The 20,963-nt window shown below is 39.1% G+C and overlaps 1 protein-coding gene across 4 annotated transcripts in view; it reads left to right on the forward strand.

Moving 5' to 3' along the window:
- LOC121648873 (rho guanine nucleotide exchange factor 28-like) overlaps nucleotides 1-20,963 on the forward strand; it is a 42,082-nt gene that overhangs the window by 7,544 nt on the left and 13,575 nt on the right. For 3 of the 4 annotated variants that reach the window (XM_041999309.1, XM_041999308.1, XM_041999310.1), the window contains 9 exons: nucleotides 1,454-1,637; nucleotides 5,072-5,273; nucleotides 5,549-5,627; nucleotides 7,062-7,105; nucleotides 7,573-7,666; nucleotides 17,758-17,879; nucleotides 18,064-18,434; nucleotides 19,518-19,692; nucleotides 20,067-20,178. In XM_041999309.1, coding sequence (XP_041855243.1) covers nucleotides 1,454-1,637; nucleotides 5,072-5,273; nucleotides 5,549-5,627; nucleotides 7,062-7,105; nucleotides 7,573-7,666; nucleotides 17,758-17,879; nucleotides 18,064-18,434; nucleotides 19,518-19,692; nucleotides 20,067-20,178 — 1,383 coding nt within the window. Of the gene's footprint in view, nucleotides 1-1,453; nucleotides 1,638-5,071; nucleotides 5,274-5,548; nucleotides 5,628-7,061; nucleotides 7,106-7,572; nucleotides 7,667-17,757; nucleotides 17,880-18,063; nucleotides 18,435-19,517; nucleotides 19,693-20,066; nucleotides 20,179-20,415; nucleotides 20,494-20,963 lie in introns of all 4 variants that reach the window. The other variant, XM_041999307.1, reaches the window with a different exon arrangement.

The following is a 20,963-nucleotide window of genomic DNA, read 5'->3' on the forward strand; positions in this document are numbered from 1 at the left end:
GTTTTGTGTAAGGCCACCTACATAAATAACAAACTAGATTTAGCGGTAATATTGTTATGGCAGTCTGTTTCATTGCAGCGTCTCCCTCACTATGTCTGCAGTTTATTGGATAACAATGCTCATGACATCACTCTGCTGATGCTTTATACACCTCAGTTTGACTTCCAGCTTTCCTATAGCAGTCACCATTTACTTACAGGGCATACAGATTTTAATAATAATAATAATAATAATAAGAAGAAGAAGAAGATTTTTTTAAAGTGTCTTTCAAAATACAATAAAAAACAGAGCATTAGGCATAAAATTCAAATGCAGAAGCACAAGATAGAAGAAATTAAAATCAGAGATACCCCTCCTTTGTAACCATCAGGCTTCAGAATTTATTTTAAACTTGGCTTGTGTGCAAAAATGAGCTTCTATCACCTGTCATTCTTTGTTTCTTAGCACTTACTGAAATGTTCAATTTATTGCAAAGGTCACACAGTTTCATCTACAGTATTTTGAAAAAGTAATTTTCACTTCAACTTATACAGTAAAGTTAAAAAAAAACCTCCTGCCGCAAACATCAGCTGGGCTGACATGTTTGTGTCTGACTGTATTTGAGGAGTTGTAATATCTCATTAGAAGTCCTTTAGTTAATGTTCAGTTAAAGTCCCATTCCCTTGATTCACAAAGAACTTTGACTCTTTTTTTTCTCTTGCCACGTTTTTGGTCTCTTTGTAGATGATGCTAAGTCGGTTCAGACAGCGTCCGTTTGAATCTGTACATCTGAAATGTCTGTAAGCTTCACGGGCCTTAAAAACTTAGGCTCAGTTTGCTATAAAGTTTGTTATGAAGATGATGATTGTCAGATATTTTTAAAGCTGCAAGATAATCCTGATTGGTAGTTTTGATATAGTGTCTGACATCTGCTTTTTCTGTGATTTATTATTGTCAAAGTCTGAGTTGAAGCTAAATCACAAATGTTGCAATATTTTAGAAAGAAGTCATGAAAGTCATACTGACTAATCTTAGGGAGTATAGTGTCATTACTTGTTCTAAAAGATCAACAAAGATGTAATCTGATTAGCTTTAAAAAAGAAGTAATATACTGTATTCTTGTGTGTCAAAGGGACCATACTGGCCATTCTTCTGGGATTATTTCCACCTGCTCATAGACTAAAATAAATGTGTTTAAAATAAATTACTGTAAGTACTTTTTCTTTTGGTCTGCAGAAACGGAAACTTTTCCCAGCACCTTTTTGAATAACTTTAATTGCTGTAATGTGTGCCAGTGAATTAGAAGAAGAGACAGTTTGTTTGATGACTAGAAACTTATCCTTTTTTCCTTGCAATCTGCAGGTGCCTAAATTTTCTCCCATCTTTCTTACAGGAGCCGTGATACAACTCATAAATCTTCTTCCCTTGATATTTTTTATCTTTTACTGTTTTGCATTTCTTGTCTTATCTCTAGAACGTAATCCCAGAGAGTCGCCCCTCCACCTGGCTGTGCGATGGGGCCTGTACCGGCTTGCAGAGCTGTTGCTTTGCCAGCCAGGGGGTTTGATGGCTGTCAGTCTGCCAAACGAAGAAGGAGTAACACCACTGCAGCTGGCACAGACATCAGGCAACACTGAGCTCCTGGAGCTGCTGTCGCAGTAAGACTTTAAGCTCCTAAAAGACGCTTTAAGTTGAAAAACTGACAAATTAATCACTGTTTTTCTTAAACATTATTATCATATACATGTGATATAACTTTTCAAGCAACATTTAGAAAAAGCTTTATTCATATGTTGAAACAACCAAGTTTTAATTTAGTTATTATCAACTATGGTACATAAAATAATTGAAGTGTAACTACACACTCTACTTTTTGCATAACTCCACCCACTGTCGAATTTGAAAAATGCCTGAAACGGCAAGGGTTGGCATGGAAGGTGTGGGGTGATCAGGGAACGGAGAGTGGGCGGAACAGGATACGCAGGCAGAAATGATTGACAGACTGCAGCTCAGCTCATTAGCAAGATGCGAAGCAAGATTCACAAAGCACCTACGCCACAATGTGGTATTTGAGGTGGAAGATTTTTCCCCTCCTGAATCTCCTCAGCTACACATGAACAAGGTGGTCCTGAACTATATCAGTCTGAGCCATTAGTGCTGTTGCACTGGCCTGTCAGCAGCACCAGCAGACTCTGGAAAGCTGTGGAGACTTGCGGCAGGTTGTGGCAGCTGCAGGAAGCGGCGCTCTAAGTTGCCGCTGCTACGATTTGTGCTGCTGTCTGTCGCCAGATGAGGATCAACAGGTAAAGAATAAAGTCAGGTGTTAATTTTACACCCCTCAAAAGCAAAAATCCATCTAATTGCAGAAATATTTCATCAGAAGTGAAAGAACAGAAGACTGAAACTAGTAAATTTACACCATATAAGGTCACATCCCTTTTATATGCTTTGGTAGGCGGGGTTTTCTATGCCTGCTAGGCGAGGACACATCTATTTGCCTCTGGAGAAAGGAGGCTGTGAGGTTTTTAAAATTTTTTCCTGACGTAGATAACCTCTCTATGTCACAAAAAACATTACCTAGTTTTACCTTGTAGAGGTAAGTAATACCTTGTTGTTTACAGCTCAAAAACCATATTTCTGGATGCACTACCCCTTTAAGAAAGAAAAAGGCATGTAAAAAATAAGAACAACCTGTGGATATTGTTGATTTCTTCAAACATATTTAGTAAGAGTACTTGTATATAAATGCTGTATCATTTTTTGCAGCCATTTATTTGACAAAATATTTCTCTACTTAAAGTCTCTCTGTATTGAATTTACTGGTATAAGTGGGGGGAAAAACTGACAGAAAAGCTTCCATTGTCCCCTTTTAGCAGTAATAACAGTTTGCAGGTATCTCACTACCCTACAACATTTTAGTGGGATTCAAATCTGAGCTTGGACTCAGCTCTTCCATAGCCTTCAATTTCCTCTTTATGAATCATGCCTTCATGGATTTACTGGTGTTGAGGTTTCTTACGCTGGTGAAATGTTCACTTCCTGTTAAACTTCAGCTTGAAAAATAATGGTATCACTTTAATACCGAAGCACTGATTTGATCCAGGATTCATAGTTGAATGAGATAACAGTAAGATGCAGAATCCTTTGGGGACTCAAAGCAACCCCAAACCATAACATGACCTCCACCATATGTGGAGAAAATGTTAGTTTCCTGAAAAGCTGCCTTTGATGTGCAGCAAATTAGTGTAATATTGTAGAGGACCAACAATTATGGGTATCATTACTCCAAAAGCTGCACGGCTACATACTGTAAATAAAAGGCTGGTCAGCTTTAAACTGTGTAGGCTCTTCTTGCTTTTTCCATTATTGATCTGCAGAGATGCCAGTAACGCGTTACAAAGTAACGCGTTACAGTAATCTGACTACATATTTTAACAAAATATAATCTAACGCGTTAGGATGTCCTACAATGTAATCAAATTACCGTTACTCTTCATATTCGTCCTGCGTTACTTCGGCACTCCCCACTCCTTTCACATATGATTTGAAATCAAGCGCCGTGGACGAAAGTGTATTTATCTAACTCAACACACCTTCTCATTAACGGTGGTACAGAAATTTTATGTACTCGTAAGCATGCAGCTACCTTTCTTCGCTGAAACTTGACCTTTTTTAAATCAACAAACACAAATCATTCACTGCACATGACTTTAGAAAAAAATATGATATAGAAACTTATTACCCTGGTGCATGATGGGAGGTCCGCCCTCTCCACTTCCCTCATCAGAAACCTATTCCAAACCGAATTGATTTTTTTTTTTTAATAAGTCCGTTACTATTTCATTATTTTCTCATGTGTAAACGTAAAACATAATGCAGATTTGTCTTATGCTTAACGAGAGATGTTGCTTTATTTTATTGTTATTCATTTGAATTAATGTATATGATGGTAGGGAAGAAGCACTGAATGATTTACAAAGTTAATAAGAGACTGACTATGTTCATAGAAGGTGAAAAACAATTAAAAGTTACAAGTTGCAAAACATTGTAAAGTCACCATTCGTAACTAATGCACTTTCAGTAAAGTATATGCGAAAAAAAATCGACGGGCGTTAGGATGTCCTACAATGGTAATCAAATTACCGTTACTCTTCATATTCGTCCTGCGTTTACTTCGGCACTCCCCACTCCTTTCACATATGATTTGAAATCAAGCGCCGTGGACGAAAGTGTATTTATCTAACTCAACACACCTTCTCATTAACGGTGGTACAGAAATTTTATGTACTCGTAAGCATGCAGCTACCTTTCTTCGCTGAACTTGACCTTTTTTAAATCAACAAAACACAAATCATTCACTGCACATGACTTTAGAAAAAAATATGATATAGAAACTTATTACCCTGGTGCATGATGGGAGGTCCGCCTCTCCACTTCCCTCATCAGAACCTATTCCAAACCGAATTGATTTTTTTTTTTTTAATAAGTCCGTTACTATTTCATTATTTTCTCATGTGTAAACGTAAAACATAATGCAGATTTGTCTTATGCTTAACGAGAGATGTTGCTTTATTTTATTGTTATTCATTTGAATTAATGTATATGATGGTAGGGAAGAAGCACTGAATGATTTACAAAGTTAATAAGAGACTGACTATGTTCATAGAAGGTGAAAAACAATTAAAAGTTACAAGTTGCAAAACACTGTAAAGTCACCATTCGTAACTAATGCACTTTCAGTAAAGTATATGCGAAAAAAAATCGATTGTCATTTTTTTTGTTTGGGGGGTTTTAACTAATAAAGTAACTAGTAATCTAACTTAGTTACTTCTAAACCTTAGTAATCAGTAAAGTAACTAGATTACTTTTTAAAGAAGTAATCAGTAATCAGTGGTCAGATTACTTTTTCAAGTAATCTGTGGCATCACTGTTGATCTGTTTGTTTAGTCATTCAGATCATGAAAATGACTGCAAAATGTCAGTTTTGCATTGACATTACTTGGCACCTATATTACTTGGTACTGTTTCTAAAAGGATTTAATTTTTGCTTAATGTTAGTCTTGATTAAGCTTGTTATCTTTTAATCCTACAGCCCACCCAACCCTCTAGCCACACCTCCAGCAGGTTTGTCCCAGGTGTGGGCTGACCGCTCTCGTTTGCTGAGGTTTTGTCATGACACAGGGAACCTGACTCTCACTGTGCGACAAAACCTGAGGTGGAGCTCAGAGGAGAGTCGTCATGCTGACATCCTGCTTCTCAGAACCAGACTCAGAGATGAAAACTTCCTTAGGGAGGTGAGAAAGTGTTATTAGAAATTTGAAAGGTTTGCTCTTGTTAATATCTAAAAAAGAGAAGAAAATGCTTTGGCTGCATTTTACACATGCAGTTATTTATTTATTTTGTTGCAACAATTGGCCCTAAAATTACTATTGGAAAAAAACAAACCAAAAGAAACTGTGTAATTAAGTAAGCATGCATCTGTAAACACCTGCAACAGTCAAAGTCTGTTCACACCTGGTTTACTAATTTTAGCTTACTGCATCTTTTTGTGTAACATTACTTTTTGTAGATCAAAGCCCTCAGGAGGGAACGGGTAGATACCATCTTAGGGAGGAGGGAAGAACTAGTAGATGATCCTGGAGATAACGGTATGACATACTTCATAATTATCTTCTGTTTTATTGGACATGAGAGTCCTGATTAAACTAAATGATGAAGTCCTATTTTTATGTTGCAACACTGCTACATCTGTTGTGGTAGAGGTATGGTAGGACTAGAGGCTTTCATGTAAATGTTGGAACACATCGATACAGCCCTCTACTGGTTTTTTAAGGATACTGCAAGCCTTTGGTGGAGCTGTGGTTTTTTTTTTTTTTTTTTTTTGTTGGTTTGTTTTTTGCTGCTGTGTTTTTCTGTTTCTACCTACCAACCTACACCTGTGTCTTGCATTGCTATTTGAAAATACTGAAACTTATACAGTTAAATCACCAGAAAACATTAACAAACACCTATGCGTTTAATTTAATTAGCATTTTGACATGCTAACATCTGCTAACTAATGCTAACTGAATACACTTGAAGTAGAAGGTTTTGTTTTGCAGGTATTTTAGAAATAATTTTATTTTAAAAATCATTCTTAATTTCTCTTCTTTATTTAATTTTCATTTTATAAACCAAAGTTTAGTCAAATTAATAATTTGAATGTTAATAGCGCTAAATAAGCCAGCAGCTCAACAAATACACAATGAGGTATTACAGTATTTTGTGCTAATCCATCATATAGCTGCGTTATTTTACTGTTTAAGTGATATAAGGTTTGACCTGCTGGAGGTGCTAGAGGAAAAGTTAAGGGAGTCCTTTGATTTGGCTTCCGAGCATCATGAGTGTCTGCTCAGAATTTTATAGCAGAGATATTTCATGTAGGTACCAAACATGGAGTGAGAGTTACACTTCTGGCATGGCTGCACATACAATTAAGGAAGCCTGTCATGTCTGCCTTACATAAAACAGAAATGAAAATCAAATTTAAACTACTGTATCACCTCTGCATCTCTTTCCTACCTCTAACTCTCACCAGAGAACAATTTGAGCAAGCTGTATTTACTATAAGAGGCAATATGTTTCCTGTTATCACAATGAGGCACAAATGGAGTGTTCAGTTTTTGGATTATTTTTCCCTTTAAATCGCATCTTCTTACTACTTCTCCTTTCCATACTCCTCCTGTTGTTTTTTCTCAGTTTCTCAACCTTTTCATCCTTTTACCTCCACTGACATTTCCTTTACATTTTCACGAGATCCCAGATCACAAATCAAACCAACTGAACACAGTTTATGTTTGCTTTTTTTCTGGTAAGTGACCATAGCCTTCACCCTTTGATCTAGGATGCACATGGTAGTAAAATGAAAAGAAAAGAGATCAGGGAAACATAGTAAAAATCCCTTGCGGTTATGAAAAGAAAACAGAAGTAAGACATTACATGCTATCATTAAAAACTGACAAACATCTGTGCTTACTGAATTGCCTTTTGAAGTGTAACAGCTGCTGTATGGCTGCATTTGAACATGCCTTCTCTTCTTTCAGCACTGTATCCTGACATAAATGGAGAAAACTGTGCTGAAGAAAATGTGAGTTTCTTTAATCAATTTAATGGAAAAAACTGAATGACCAGAACATATTTTTTCCACACTTTTAATAGTTTTACAAGTGGCACTTTAAAACCCTCCTTAACCTTTATGAAGATCTGCATCAGTGTATGGCAAACTGCAGTCATAACTACAACAAGGCGCAGACTGTGCCTCAGTATGCTTCCTTTGTTACATTCTTATTGTTAAAGTGTTGGAGTTGGCACCTTGCACACAGCAATGAATAGTTGACTTTGTGAGCGGTCAAATGTGTGTTTAATGTTTTGACAGGTGTGGCACATGACTCTGGTCATCCAATAGGACCTGTTTTATGTGATACAGATGGTTAACTAATTGATCCGTCTCACACACTTGAGCACTTGTGTTTTTGTATTTAGTTCTACGTGTCTTCTCTGGTATGCACAAAGCAAACGTCTCACTGTGGAAACATGTATGCTGTTTCGCAAAAGGTTCCCAATTTCTTGTCTGAGGACTATGAGGAGCAGCTGATGTTTTGCCTGAATGAGGAGGACGAAGAAGACAACCCATCACAGTCTGAATCTGGTAAAGATTTTAAGATTCCCTTTCACACATGCCTGCTTTAAGTTCTGGTTTTTAGTTTTAGGGCTTGCTTGTATGTTAGTGATGGATCATTCTGCAGACCAAAACTGATCATTGTTGTTTTAAGTGGAGTTTAATCCAAAGGAGGATATCCAAGTAGCTTCCAGTCATTAAAAAAGGAAATGTTTCTTTTCCTGAACAAAACTTGAAACACACTATTAATCATCAGCTGTGGTCAGCTACTATCCCTGCTGAGTGTAGGATCATATTTCAGGCCCCTGACTTGTCTTGTCCCCCTTATCTAGAGTTTTTGGAGTCTTGTCACTCTCTGTTTACAGCTATTGCGCCACTGAATAGGAATCTTTTAATATGGCATGACATGTAGAGAACAATCCTCCGTCATCCTGTTTTTGCCAACAATGTCAGGAGGACAGGAATGAGTTTGGCTGACTTCTAACTATAGGTGTCTTCACCCTGTTTAGCTTCTGGTTGGTAAAGTGAAGGATTCTGAGTGGGAAGATTCTGTGGGTTAATAATTGGCTTGTACTGCAGCAGGGAAGACTGATGCCTCGGTATAAGAATGCTGTGGTTACGAGTTGAGGCTTCGGGCTTTATAAAACTTGGCACTAGACATCTTTAATCTCAACATCCTGTGGTTGGTGTAGTTTTTCGTGCTAAATGGTGTAGCCATCTATGCTCGGCATGTGTGTGTATTTGTGAGTGTGTTTCTGTTTGTTGGCTGAATTTGCATACTTTAAATGTAGTCTTTGATTATTGCCTCTCTGTGACCTCATTCAACCCCTTAAAATGCTTCCAGTGGCTCAGATGAAATAAAAAATGGTCACTTAAATTTACTTCAGTGGAATTTTTGAAAGAAAAGGCATCTAAGACTGGAAATGACTCAGGTCTAATACGCAGTTAGCAATTTCACATTTGACCCTTGGAGACTTTAAATTCTTCATTAGACATTCCAGACCTGTCAAGCATCACAAGTGAATGGCAGGGCTTTACATTTTTCAGCAGAGTAGTGAAGCTTATATTGTGAGTCCATCTGTTTGTTAACACATGCAATATGGCTGTTTAACTCAAGCTTATGCGTCACCAAATAGACAGATAGAACTTGTGTAGCCTTGAGTCTCTGCACGGGATGTGGAATTTGGAGCATACTTGTCATGTTCCCCCTGTCTTCTTGATGTCATCCTTGTTTCCTCCTGTTCATATTACTGTAACTTTATTTACAAGACTATAATTATTTCCATTTTTTTCGTTTTACCCAAGAATCATTTCAAAATATTATATAAATATTTAAAGCATTTAAGAGGAAAGACACAGTTTCTTGGTTTACTTTTTTTTTCGTCCTTTCTGTTTCTCCCCCATATCTGCCCTCCTGATGCCCCCAATATTTAAATACCCCACCCAAAAGATATACTTACACCCAAGTACTTAACACATACACAGAGACCTACACACTATGTCCCCCTCCATCCCATCCCAACCCGTCCTCCCAAGTCAGCATTTAAAGTGAGTTTAGTGAACAAATTGCAAAGGCTTCTTCATCCTGAAGAGCTTTGCTCTCTAAAGCTGAAGGAAGGAAGGAGGTTGTTGTGTGTGAATGTGTTGTCAGTGTGTGCGTGTTCATTTGTGTGTTTGAAAGGAAGAATGTAGAAGGGAAGAGTGCTCTAAAGGGGGCAAGGAGTAAAAAAAAAAAGGGGTGTTTGTGGCTGAATGGGGGTTGCCAAGGCTTTTCTGAATGCAGTTTTCCAGCAGCTTGTTGTGATCCCCGGGGACAGGAGAGAAGAGTGGAGGAGTGTTAGAATACTGTGCATGTATGTGTGTAATGGGGGGAAAGAGCCAGAGCAAGAGAAAGGGATTTATGATATGGATAGTTTGGCAAGATGACAAGAGACGATAACTGCAACGCCAAGAACACCAGCAAGAGCCCCCGACCCCAACTGAGGGATCTAATTGGAGAATGGAAAAAAAGGATTAAACCCCACAAAGGAAGCATTAATGTTCACTATTACAGTGCCAACATCCTCAACCACCCCTCTCCATGCACACACACTGAAACTTTTTTCTGTCGTCACAGCGTGTCTCTCTCTCTCTCTCACTCTTCTAAGCATATATTCTTCCCACAAAAGCCTTCTTATCCTCTTTTTTCTTTCTTTTTCTTTTTTTCTATCACATTCCTAAATTTATGTGCATTTTTAAACCCATGTTTGGCCTCCTTCCACAGCGCCATTGTCTAATTTGTCCCTTAAACCCTCTTTTATCACCCAATTTGCCAAATTTTACTTGTATCCTTGCTGCAGCAAATGGAGCACTGTACTCCTGCAAGTTAGCAAGCGGAGGAAAGAAACAACATGGAAGAAGAAAACAGCAGCAGCTCTCACTGCTGTCTCCATGGTGAGGCTGCTGACCTGCCAGTCTGCACCCCCCTGACCCCACCCCCTCAGTTTGGCTTTGACATGCTAAAATATAGAGAATGAGAGAATTGACCGATTGAGAAGAACTCCCTTCAGATGTGGCATTAAGCATATTTGGGCTTAAATGTTAGAGAGTGCAGCTTAGCAGCCTGGCATATCTCAGAGACAATCATGGACTCACTGGGTTAATGATTTCTCCCATGTCTGAAACTCACCTCCGCTAAGCTGTCTGCCTTCATGTTTGTCTTCGCTGCAGGTTCTGAAGTCACTCCTATGTTTGACTTTGTCTTTCTCTGCTTCTCTCCTTCCTTCAGTCACTCTTTCCGGCCGTCAATACCCTCCTCCCCCTGCTCCTGTCAGCATGTGTTGATATCGCTCCCGCTCACTCAGTAGAGTGTGGTAGATGAGTGACTGAGAGAGACGAGGAAAGACTTAAAGACCTAGAAGCTGGCACAGATTTGAGAAGAGCTGTCAGAAAAGCAGGAAAAAGCTGTAGACAGAGAGGAAAAAAGTGAAGGGAAAAAAAGAGCTAGCAGAACCAGAAGACGGGGTTCAGTCTCAGTTCTGTCAGACAGCCGAGAAGGGGGAAGGCAAGGATTTTTAGGGGGAGGGGAGGCTGGGGGAGTCAGAGGGGAACATGCTGGCTCACTCCTGAAGTGTCAGAGTCTACAGCAGGGCTCTGGAAAAAGGAGAGTGAGCACTACAGCTATTCTGGAGTCTCTTCATCCATGTGGGAATGGATGTAATCTAAGGCACTGCTCATTCAGTCTTTACACACTTCGAGTTGTTTGGACGAAGATTTTCTTCAACAAAAATTATGGATTCTGACTCAGACTCTCCTTTTAACTACTCCTGGCCTTCATTTCCAAAGATGAGAATGCGCAGGAAAACAGGAAAAAAAGGTAACCGAGTGGTAACTGATGTCAAATCCCTTCTTTCACAATGCCAGTTACAGTTGTGTGAATTGCCATAATTATTGACAAACTTATCTTTCACCTTAAAAAAAAAATCTTTCTGGCATCTTTATGTCTTCTGCAAAGTTTGACAGACATAAATGTATGCGGATTTTTCTGGAAAGAGGCTGTTCTTCATATTACACTGCTACTCAATGCTACAGATGGCAAATGCCATCTTGGCAGATAAGTTTCAGCATTCACTGTGGAACAATAAAGTTAAAATTAGACTTTTCCCATTACACAGTCATACTCACAGGCCTCCACTTCAGCACAGGGTCAGTCAGAGTTAGATAGCTGCATCTTTGCCAGTGATGTAACCTGATATGTGACAGTACGTTGGGGAATGTCAGATGTCCACTTGAGACTGATTGAGTGGTTCAGGGTATTCAACATCTTAGGGCGACGCAGATGTGTGCATGAATGAGCCTTGCTTCGCAGTTGTGCTTTGCTACTACTGTTCAGGCGCAGTGCAGAGGAAAAGGTTGTTATGCATCCTGATGGACTTGTAAGCTCATAAAATTGTCTTAAAGTGTCACTGGTAGATTAATCAGGACTTAGAATCTGTTATTCATAACACAAAACTAAATCAAATCAATTGAATAATACTAGTACTTTAACTTGGCATGCATGTTTGTTGCTGCAGTGTTAGTCATGGGAAAACTGAAGCAGCTGCTGAAAATAGTACAGAATTAAACCATAGTGGTTAAAAAGTTTATTGCTTGTGTGTAAGTGACTGTGTGTTTGTTGGACACAGAGACAGACAGAGAAGAAGATCTTGTTACTGCGTTGGTGTTGTCATGGCTGTTTTCCAACAGGTTTTTTCCTCATATTACACCATGAACTTCTTCAAGATTATCCATATTATTGCTTTTTAATTGTGATTGACATTAACAAATATTATGCACACTGTCTCTCTGCATTCCTATATTAAAGAGCAGAAAAAAGGGCACTACATAAACTTTTAAAACTGATCAAATATTCTTAAAGTGGGTGCGTATATTTTCAGAGGTTGACTGTGGTGCAACAATGCAAAATGACTTGTGATTTCAGGTGTGCACAGCTGCGAGTTTATTTCTTCACTTTGAGAACTGATCACTGCTCAGTCTGGCTTTACTTCTTCTTGGATCTCTTTGGCTGGTTGAAGCACTAAAATGTAAACACAATGGGTATGTGATGCTTGGACGGAGATGTTGACCACAGGTGTCATAACTCAGAGTGCTTTTGTGGATTTTAGTGGACAGATGTGATGATTTAAAAATTCTCAAGTCTGAAACTGAACAATTACCTCTCTCCTTTTATAAGGTAATAACACATTTTTAGTGATTCCTTTTGATCTGATTTGTTATTTTACTGTGATTCCAATTTATCTCAGCTCTTTTCAAGGTGGCAGTTGTTTAATGCGGTGGTTAAATAGCAACTTACATCATAAGAGAAGGTTCAGCATGAACAAATAATTCTTTTACACTCATAATAAACCATCCCAGGTGTTTAGACAGTTAATAACTATGTTTATGTTGAGTTTTTGGTTTTGCAATGCAGCGACTTGAAAAGGGTAAACCTTGAGAAAGAGCCCTTGTGACAACCTTGCCTGCCCTCTCTCCACCCTGCCTTCCTCGATCTCTTTCTCCCAGGGGTGTGCATAGGTTGAAGGGTCACCCTCTGCATGTTTAACTGCCCTGGTCTGGAAACCTGGCCCTGACTGCTGCCTTTGTCTGAGTCTGCAAAGCTCCTGTTCTCTCTTTTTTCACTGTGCTGCTATTCCAACCACTGCTACTGTATAGGGTTAGCTCTCACTCTGGGACATGCTCTGAATATCACATCACTCCAAGTATATACCTTCTGTGAGCAAAAATCCCATATAAATAGCCCCACACACCACTGCCCATCTCTTTAAACTATTTTTTAACAGGCAACCTGTGGACACTTCTCTACCTCAGCGATAAAGACAGTTTCTCCAGCTGATTTTTCTTTTGTGTGACTCTAACTTGTAAGAAAAATGAACTTCCAGCTTCTCTGTTATTTCCCCAGTTAACTAATGTTAAACACAGATCACACTGCCTGACAGTAATGTTCACTGAAGCAGTGTTTATGGGTCAGAGGTGTGTGAATAATTGAACCCATGGCGGCCAGCTGTGGCTTTGGACCAAGCCCAGGACCTGAACTATTAGGCCTGCCTGTCAGGTCCATTTCGTGGGTTTATATGAAACGATATCTACTTTCAAACAACAGTCTGACCCACATCCAGGCTCAAAGCCCCTCTGTGGATATGATGTTGGACTAAAACTAACCTTATGATACAAAGTGAAAGGTCTAATATGTCTTTGTCCAGGTATGGATTTGGATTCAGGTTCATGCAGAATATGTTTTCATTTTGGACCAGAATAGTTGAGACATTTCCAACAACAGAAGAGGTTGTAACATTTTGTTTTCTGTTTGAAAGATACTAAGGAAATTAAGAGGATGAGAAATGATGTGAAGTAATCTCTGTAAGCACTCTACTGGATAAACTGGAGTTAATTCATTTATATTTTATGTGGATGTAACTGGAATCATCTGGTGTCCTCATCAGTGTCTACTTGACTCCCTGTTGCCTCTCAGATTTATGGGGCTTGCCGCACGCAGGAAGCCCAGCCAATTATTGGTCAGATTTACTCTCTATTAAAAATGCTGGACATCTCTTCTTCTACTCTGTTGTGCTGACAACCTTAAAATGATGGATAAACTATGGATTTGCTTTTAGGTAAAACTTAAGGTCTTACTTTTAATTAGTACTTTAGGAAAACAGTAGAGGAAGCAGTAGTGTTACAGACAAGTTTTGCCTTGCTGGCATGACTGGAGGCGTGGCTTAATAGTCACAAAGTCAGACTGTGATGAAGAGAATTAAACTATAGCTGATCTAATGAGGCTGCTTCTTCTGGTCGGTGTGGCAAAAGCTGCACTGGCTGCTAATGTGATTAGATTTTTTCTCTGCTCTTTTTGTTTTTTAATGCTCAACATAATGTGAAATTCGGTGGAAGCCTCCATAGAGGTGTCTTAAACAAAACATCACTTTGTAAAGGAGAAAATAACACATAAAAATTTCTCTCTTTCCTTTGACTCTTTGTCTGTTCCTTTTGTTTTGGAGTACAGCTGTTATGTAATCTGCTAGCACTCTGGCAGCAGAACATTTAGCCTTGAGTTCTCACTAGTGTTGGCAGATTCAGATCATTTGGCTTGACTGACACTCATAAAGGAGGTCTAATTGCATCTGCATGATGAGCTCCGTGCAAATAACATAAGTTCACTTAACCTGTCTTTGCGATTATTGTGTGCATGAACAGGCGTTGTGATCAAGTCAAACTGAATATTTGATTTGATCCATTTGTTTCCTAAGCAAGACGTTTTTCTATGAATTGGCATTTCTTAAATACTATTATACCTGATTGCACCATATTGGATTAAATTGGTAAGAAATTGACTTAAGTGTATTGAATTGGATTATGATAAACTAAAGTGAACTGAATGATATTAAATTGCAGTAAAAATGACTTTGTTTACTATCTCTGTAAATTGCCCTAAGGTGACTTTTGTTGTGAATTGGCACTATAAAAATAAACTGAGCTGAATTTAACTGAACTGGCTGCCTTTTACTATACTCCACCCCTTTACACATGGACACCCCTCTACACATGGAGAAAATTGAATAAATCTTACATTTCAGACAAACACATTGAGACAAGCAGACTGAGCTGAACTGTAACAAGTGTTCTAATTTATATTCAGTTCAATTCAATACTTTTCAGACACAATATATAGTCCATATTAATGACACACACACAAAACAATTAAAATGATTTTCTATATAGGCTCAAACGCCAATGAGTCCATATAAGAGAGAAGTAACACACTGAGCTCGGTCCGGGATTGGTCAATGTAGCGATAATGCTGTTGACAGACTGCACATACACCTGTACATGAGGTTGCGCAGTACCGCAGGGCAAGTGGGCGCACCTGCATTTACGAACATTTGGCTCACATTGCTCTATTATGGGACCCTAAGCAGCACCCGTGTACCATCATTATATGCCACAATGAGTGTTTGCATGCTGCTCTTTTTGTAGTGCCTCCTCAGGCATACATGGGAGCGCAATACGCCTTAAAGGGTCTAATCCTTACACTTGGTGAGCTCATTCCAAACCTGCGGAGTAGCATGTTGGCCTGTCCATAAAGCATTCGAGACTGTCTGTGAATGTCTCTATTATCAGACAAGTCTGCAGTCACATAGTGCCCCAAATATTTATACTCATCACTGACATTCAATCTATTATCAGACAAAGTCAGGAAAAATCTGCTTTAAATCCTCTCTGATCAAAATGATATTTTTCTTAGAATTATATTTTATATCAAAGACTGTTTCATACAGGCAGCACACCTGCAACAACGTTTGTAGACCAGTACTATAAGGGCAGATAATCACAAGATCATCAGTGTACATTAAGTGGTTGATAGTAATGTTGCCAACCCTACAGCCCGTTCCACAGTCATTTAAAAGTCTTGACAAATTGTCCATATATACTTTAAATAAAAAGGGAGAAAAAATGCTTCCCTGTCTCACTCCATTTGAAACACCAAATGGTGCAAATAAATTATTTCCCCATTTTATGAACATAAACTGATGGGCATAGCAATAGACCAAAGTTCTCACCAAACTTTTAGCAAAAACTCTTCCATCTTGTTCAAAATAGCCCTCTCCAGTGCTGGTCAGAGTCATGGGCCTATCACCCACTTGTATGAAATGAGTTTTCTCCGCAGGGTTGCCGGGCTCTCCCTTAGGGATAGGGTGAGAAGCTTGGTGATCCGGGAGGGGCTCAGAGTAGAGTCGCTGCTCCTCCGCATCGAGAGGAGCCAGATAAGGTGGCTCGGGCATCTGGTCAGGATTCCTCCCTGGTGAGGTGTTCCGGGCATGTCCCACCGGGAGAAGGCCCCGGAGAATACTCAGGACACCCTGGACAGACTACATCTCTCGGCTGGCGTGGGAATGCCTTGGGATCCCCCTGAGCTGGTGAATGTGGCCAGGGAGAGGGAAGTCTGGGTTTCCCTACGTAGCCAGCTGCACCCATGACCCGACTCCGGATTAGTGGCAGACAATGGATGGATGAATATATATATGTACATGGCAACAGGAGAGTTGCCTCATTGTTTTCAAGTAATACAAACAAGTTTTTTTGTTTTCATTTCTCAGATAATGATACAACTTACAAGAAAAGTCAGTCATTAACAAAGTCAAATGTTTAACTTCTGAAATGTTTATATATTTAGTTGGTTAATTAGTTTCTACATAAACTGAGAACTAAAGGTTTGAGTGGACATTTTTACCTTTTAAAGAAATCCCTCAGGTTTTAGAATTCTGTCTCAAACAATGTTTAGGTAATAAATTGCTCGTTTGGGAAAAAGTTTCAGTTTGAACAGGTTCAAATGACCTAAGAAAAACTGTATGTGACTGGATTTTGACTCCTTGAAAAGCTCAGAAGCATAAAGGCTGCTGTCTACAATGAAATGCTCGACAATATGTAATCTGACATTCAGCAAGCACACAGCTAAAACTTCAATTATATTGAGAAAGACAGTTCATCAAGAATGGCTGGTTAAAAGCACAATCAGAAGAAAAGTTGTATTTGAAATGAAAATGTATGAGGCTTCACAATATATAGAAAGTATATCTTTATCCCAGTGTCAGCATGTGCAATATCAACATTGCAAAGACAATCACAAAATTTCAAAGACTTTTCGACACAATATCGGACAAACCCAAATGTACTCATTAAAGTTGCATTTCAATTGGAGGAAGTTCTGAGCTCGGCCATATTCCACAACTAATTAGCATGCACAGATGCAGAAATTATATACAGCTTTCATTAATACACATGACATATTACCATATATTGGAGCGTGTTTTTGTTGTTGTTTTTTCTATCAAAAGTCAAATTGTTAATTTACTATTTGGTAATGACACTGCTTGTCTTTTTTTTTTTTTTTTTTTTTTTTTTTTATGTCATGGAGCTCTAAAACATACAAATTTCCTGTTATTACTTTGGAAAAAAAGAGGAACCTAAACTCTTATTCAGATTTGCTTAAACAATGCTTAAATATAAATGTCTCCTCAGAGGCTAGTTGTTATGTATGCTGGGACTGGTATCATTTAGCTTCTTTGTTTAGGTGCATAGGCTTTTTTCAAACCAAAAAAGTTAGAAAGTTGTGGTATAGAGAAAGTGTGCTTTGTGCAGAGCAAAATCCCCAGGGGAGATGTGTGTGTGTTTGTAGAGCAGGAGTGTTTTCCCCTGTTGAATAGCAAAACCAGGCTACTGCTCACAGTACCTCCACTGTGTTGAAAGGGGTTCCTCTCAATGCTACTGTGTGCTCACCAGGAGTTATTTCCACTCACCCACTGTATTGAAAAGCAGGGTGGGGAAAAAAACATGCCTACAGATGTCCACTCAAAACTCCATGCACACCCATTCACGTGTGTGTGCAAAGAGCTATTCACACACACACACACACACACACACATATATACATACACACACACACGCAGAGTCTTGGTACTGAACAATGACATGCAACTGCCCAGGATGTCTATGTCACTTCCCGTGTTTGTGAGAAGTTATTTGGTGTTGCTGTGGATACCAAATGTAATATTTAAAAATCCGCTCTCTGTTGCTCATTCCCTCTGCAGAGAAAAGCCAGTCCATAAGGGAAAGCCAAGCCTCATCCCCGACTCTGGCTGCTGCTGCTAGACTGTCGGCAATGATACACGGCAAAGACCAAGTGTATGCCAATGCTATGCTGGTGGACCAGGTGAGTGAGACAGAAATTATTCTATGTAGTGTAAGTAAAGAAAACACAGTTTATTGCAGTGATCTGCTTTATATCATATAAATAACAGACTTGGCTTATATGAGGTAAAATGTTCCATAAGAGGATCTACAAGTCAGCTAGTAGAAAAGTTTCTTTTCATTGCTTTTTTACTTTTTTACTCTAGGTGGATGATGCTGACATCAAGTATCGCTCTCCAGGAGAAGAAGAACTCAGCCCTGCATCGCTTGTTGGCATCCCTTGCTGGGATTCCTACTCAGTGACTCCCGTTGATTCGGGGATCCGTTACCCGTCATTGCCCCATCATGGGCTGAGGGAAAGCCAAGGCTCTGGTGTAAACAATCACAGGGAACCATCCCCTTGCATCTCTCCCCCCTCTCCTTATGCTTCCTCTCCGTCTTTTCCTTCCTCTCCCCTGGCTTCCACCCTTCGTTTGTTTGAGGGAGTACAGAGGCGTCAGATGCAGACATGCCCCCTGGTCTCTCCTGCTTTGAGTCGCAGAGTTTGCAGCTTGGCCGATGCGAGCCGGGGCCTCAGGTAGGATGCTACTGTATATGATTCTTTAGTTAGAAATCAAATTGCAAGCTGTTAAAGAATTTTAAGTTGACTTGTAGTTGTGTTTACTCTAAGTGAGCAAAACAATATTAAACAACAATGTAAAATGTAAATAAAAATAATTTAAAAAAATAATGAGCAGTTCTTTTAACCTGATATTCACACAAATGTAGTACAAAGAACACTTGGCAGGCTTATTTTCATCATTTCTATCTTTTGTTAATGAAAGATGTTTTAATTTTGTATTTGAAACACTTTGAACATAGTAGGTTTACTAATATTTGCATCACCACTTTTTTTCCCAACACTCAGAGTGTTTGGAAACTGAAAACAAAATGCTCTCCCATTTCTATTTTCTCAACAGTCTGGAGCCTCCTTTGTTTTTTCCGTAATACTGCAAAGGTTTTCAGTGGTGCTAAACCTCTGGACTGTAGGCAGGCCGGTTTAACAGCTGGACTCTACAGAGTCATGCTGTTGCAGAATGTGGTTCGGGATTATTTTGCTGAAATCTTCCATGAAAATGACTTTGTCTAGATGGCAGTATATGTCGTTGCCAACCAAGATGTGTAAGTGTGTGTGTGTGTGGCTGTATATATATCCATTCCAACTCTTGACATGTTGAATTTGCAGTATTTTGTATCAGAATCTCATTTACATGCTTGTACATGCAGTAGAATCATCTTTTTGATGTTGCTTACTGCTTTTAAAGTCACTGAAGGTGTGAAAAAAGCAGAAAACCCTCACTGAGACAGTCTCTAGACATATCTGTGTTTAGATTTTTCAATAATGACTGTTATCTGCAAAACAATGCAGAGATCATCACCATGATGTTTTCTCTCAGTATGGTTCAGAATTCAAACTTATTTGTTCATAGTTTTGTGGCTTGAACTGCTTCATAACAGGAGACTGAATAAAGTAAGTGTGTGATGCCACTGGGAGTTTTTCAAGTCTGCCAGTTTGTTCTTTTCACATATGTATGAAAGAACCAGAACAAAGAAATTTCACATTCTATAGGGTCATAACCTGGGCACGTGTGTGTGTTTGCATCTCACTGTGTGTATGTAGTCCAAGTCTAGAGTGTGACAGTGGAGAGGAGGACATACTGGGACACTCCTGCCCCTACTCATCTTTAAAACAGAGGTGCATACTGCAGTCCAGCTCTGGAGAGGAGAGGGATTCCTTTGACACTTCACCTGATTTTAACCGCTCACACTCCGACAGCACGCACAAAACCAACAAGGTACATCTCTTTTCCATGTGTGCAAACTCATATCTGGCCTAAGATAACACTTGAATGTCAATATCTTTATTCCAAACAATAAATTAAAACACCTTTTTTTTGGCCTTTAAAAAGGAGGTCATTTCTGTATATTTTAATTTTAAAAAGATTTAATTCCATTAAAATGTACTCTGCTACAAGTATTGCAACAAACACAGCCTACCTTCCAGACAGTCATTAGTAGATAAGCCTGCACTGTCAACAGCTCAATAATGTGAACAAAAGGTCAAAGATGGGTCTGTTTGCCTGCAGGATTGTGCTGTTCTCCTATTTTCCAGATTGAACTCGTGAACTTCTCTGGCTCATACGTTCTTCCACTGTATTTTCTTACTCAGAATTCAGAGGAGGCTGAGGTGCGTCTGCGCTCCTACTCCTACTCCTCCCCTAAAGCGAAGTCAACAAGGCCGCTGCTAAACCGAGATGCAGCTATCACCGACCTGGAAGAAGGTGAGTGAACTTTAACCCCTTTGCCCTTTAACCTCTCTGGTCTCACGAGCCAGCTGAATGGACGAATGGGCCACATGTCCAACATGGCAGGACCAGACAAGTATCATAAATCAACCAAAGCTTTATAAACTACATGTGTTTTTAGTGTCAACTCTGCTGCAACATAGTACCACTCATGGGGGTGACTCTGAGTAAATGCAAGTGTGCAGCCTTAAGATCATGCTTTATTTTGTGTAGACGGCGCATTCAACAGCGGTCGCTCGCTACTTCAGGCTTTATCACTTTCAAAATCCGTTTCTCGTCTCAACCACATTAGTAAGTACAAGAACAGAGTCAAGCTTCAGCTTATGCGCTAATGGTTGGCTGGGTGATGTCAGCATTTAACTGTCTCTTTTGACTCCTTCTTATAGACTATTTGACAGGCTGGTGATAATCAAGAGCTGCACAATTAAAACTTGTATCTTGAAACTTTATATGACCCACAGTAACAAGCATTTTTATGAAAGACTGTAAAACTTAAAAAGATTTTCCTGCACATTTTGTTGTAAAATTAAATGAGCTAAAATGGATTTTCTCATTGTTGTCTGAATTGTGCAGCTCTTTATCTGTGGTAAGATTTAATTCTTGGTGGCGAGTACCAGACCACTGTCTCAATAAATAACATATTTTCAATTGTCCAGTGATCAAAAGCAGACTTTCTTTACAGCTTGATTGTTCTTTTCTTTAATAATAAAATACTAGTTTTTCCAAAAACTAATTTATGATATATTATATAAGAGCTGACA

The sequence above is a fragment of the Melanotaenia boesemani genome, chromosome 11 (genome assembly GCF_017639745.1).
Source record: "Melanotaenia boesemani isolate fMelBoe1 chromosome 11, fMelBoe1.pri, whole genome shotgun sequence".
Lineage (NCBI taxonomy): Eukaryota > Metazoa > Chordata > Actinopteri > Atheriniformes > Melanotaeniidae > Melanotaenia > Melanotaenia boesemani.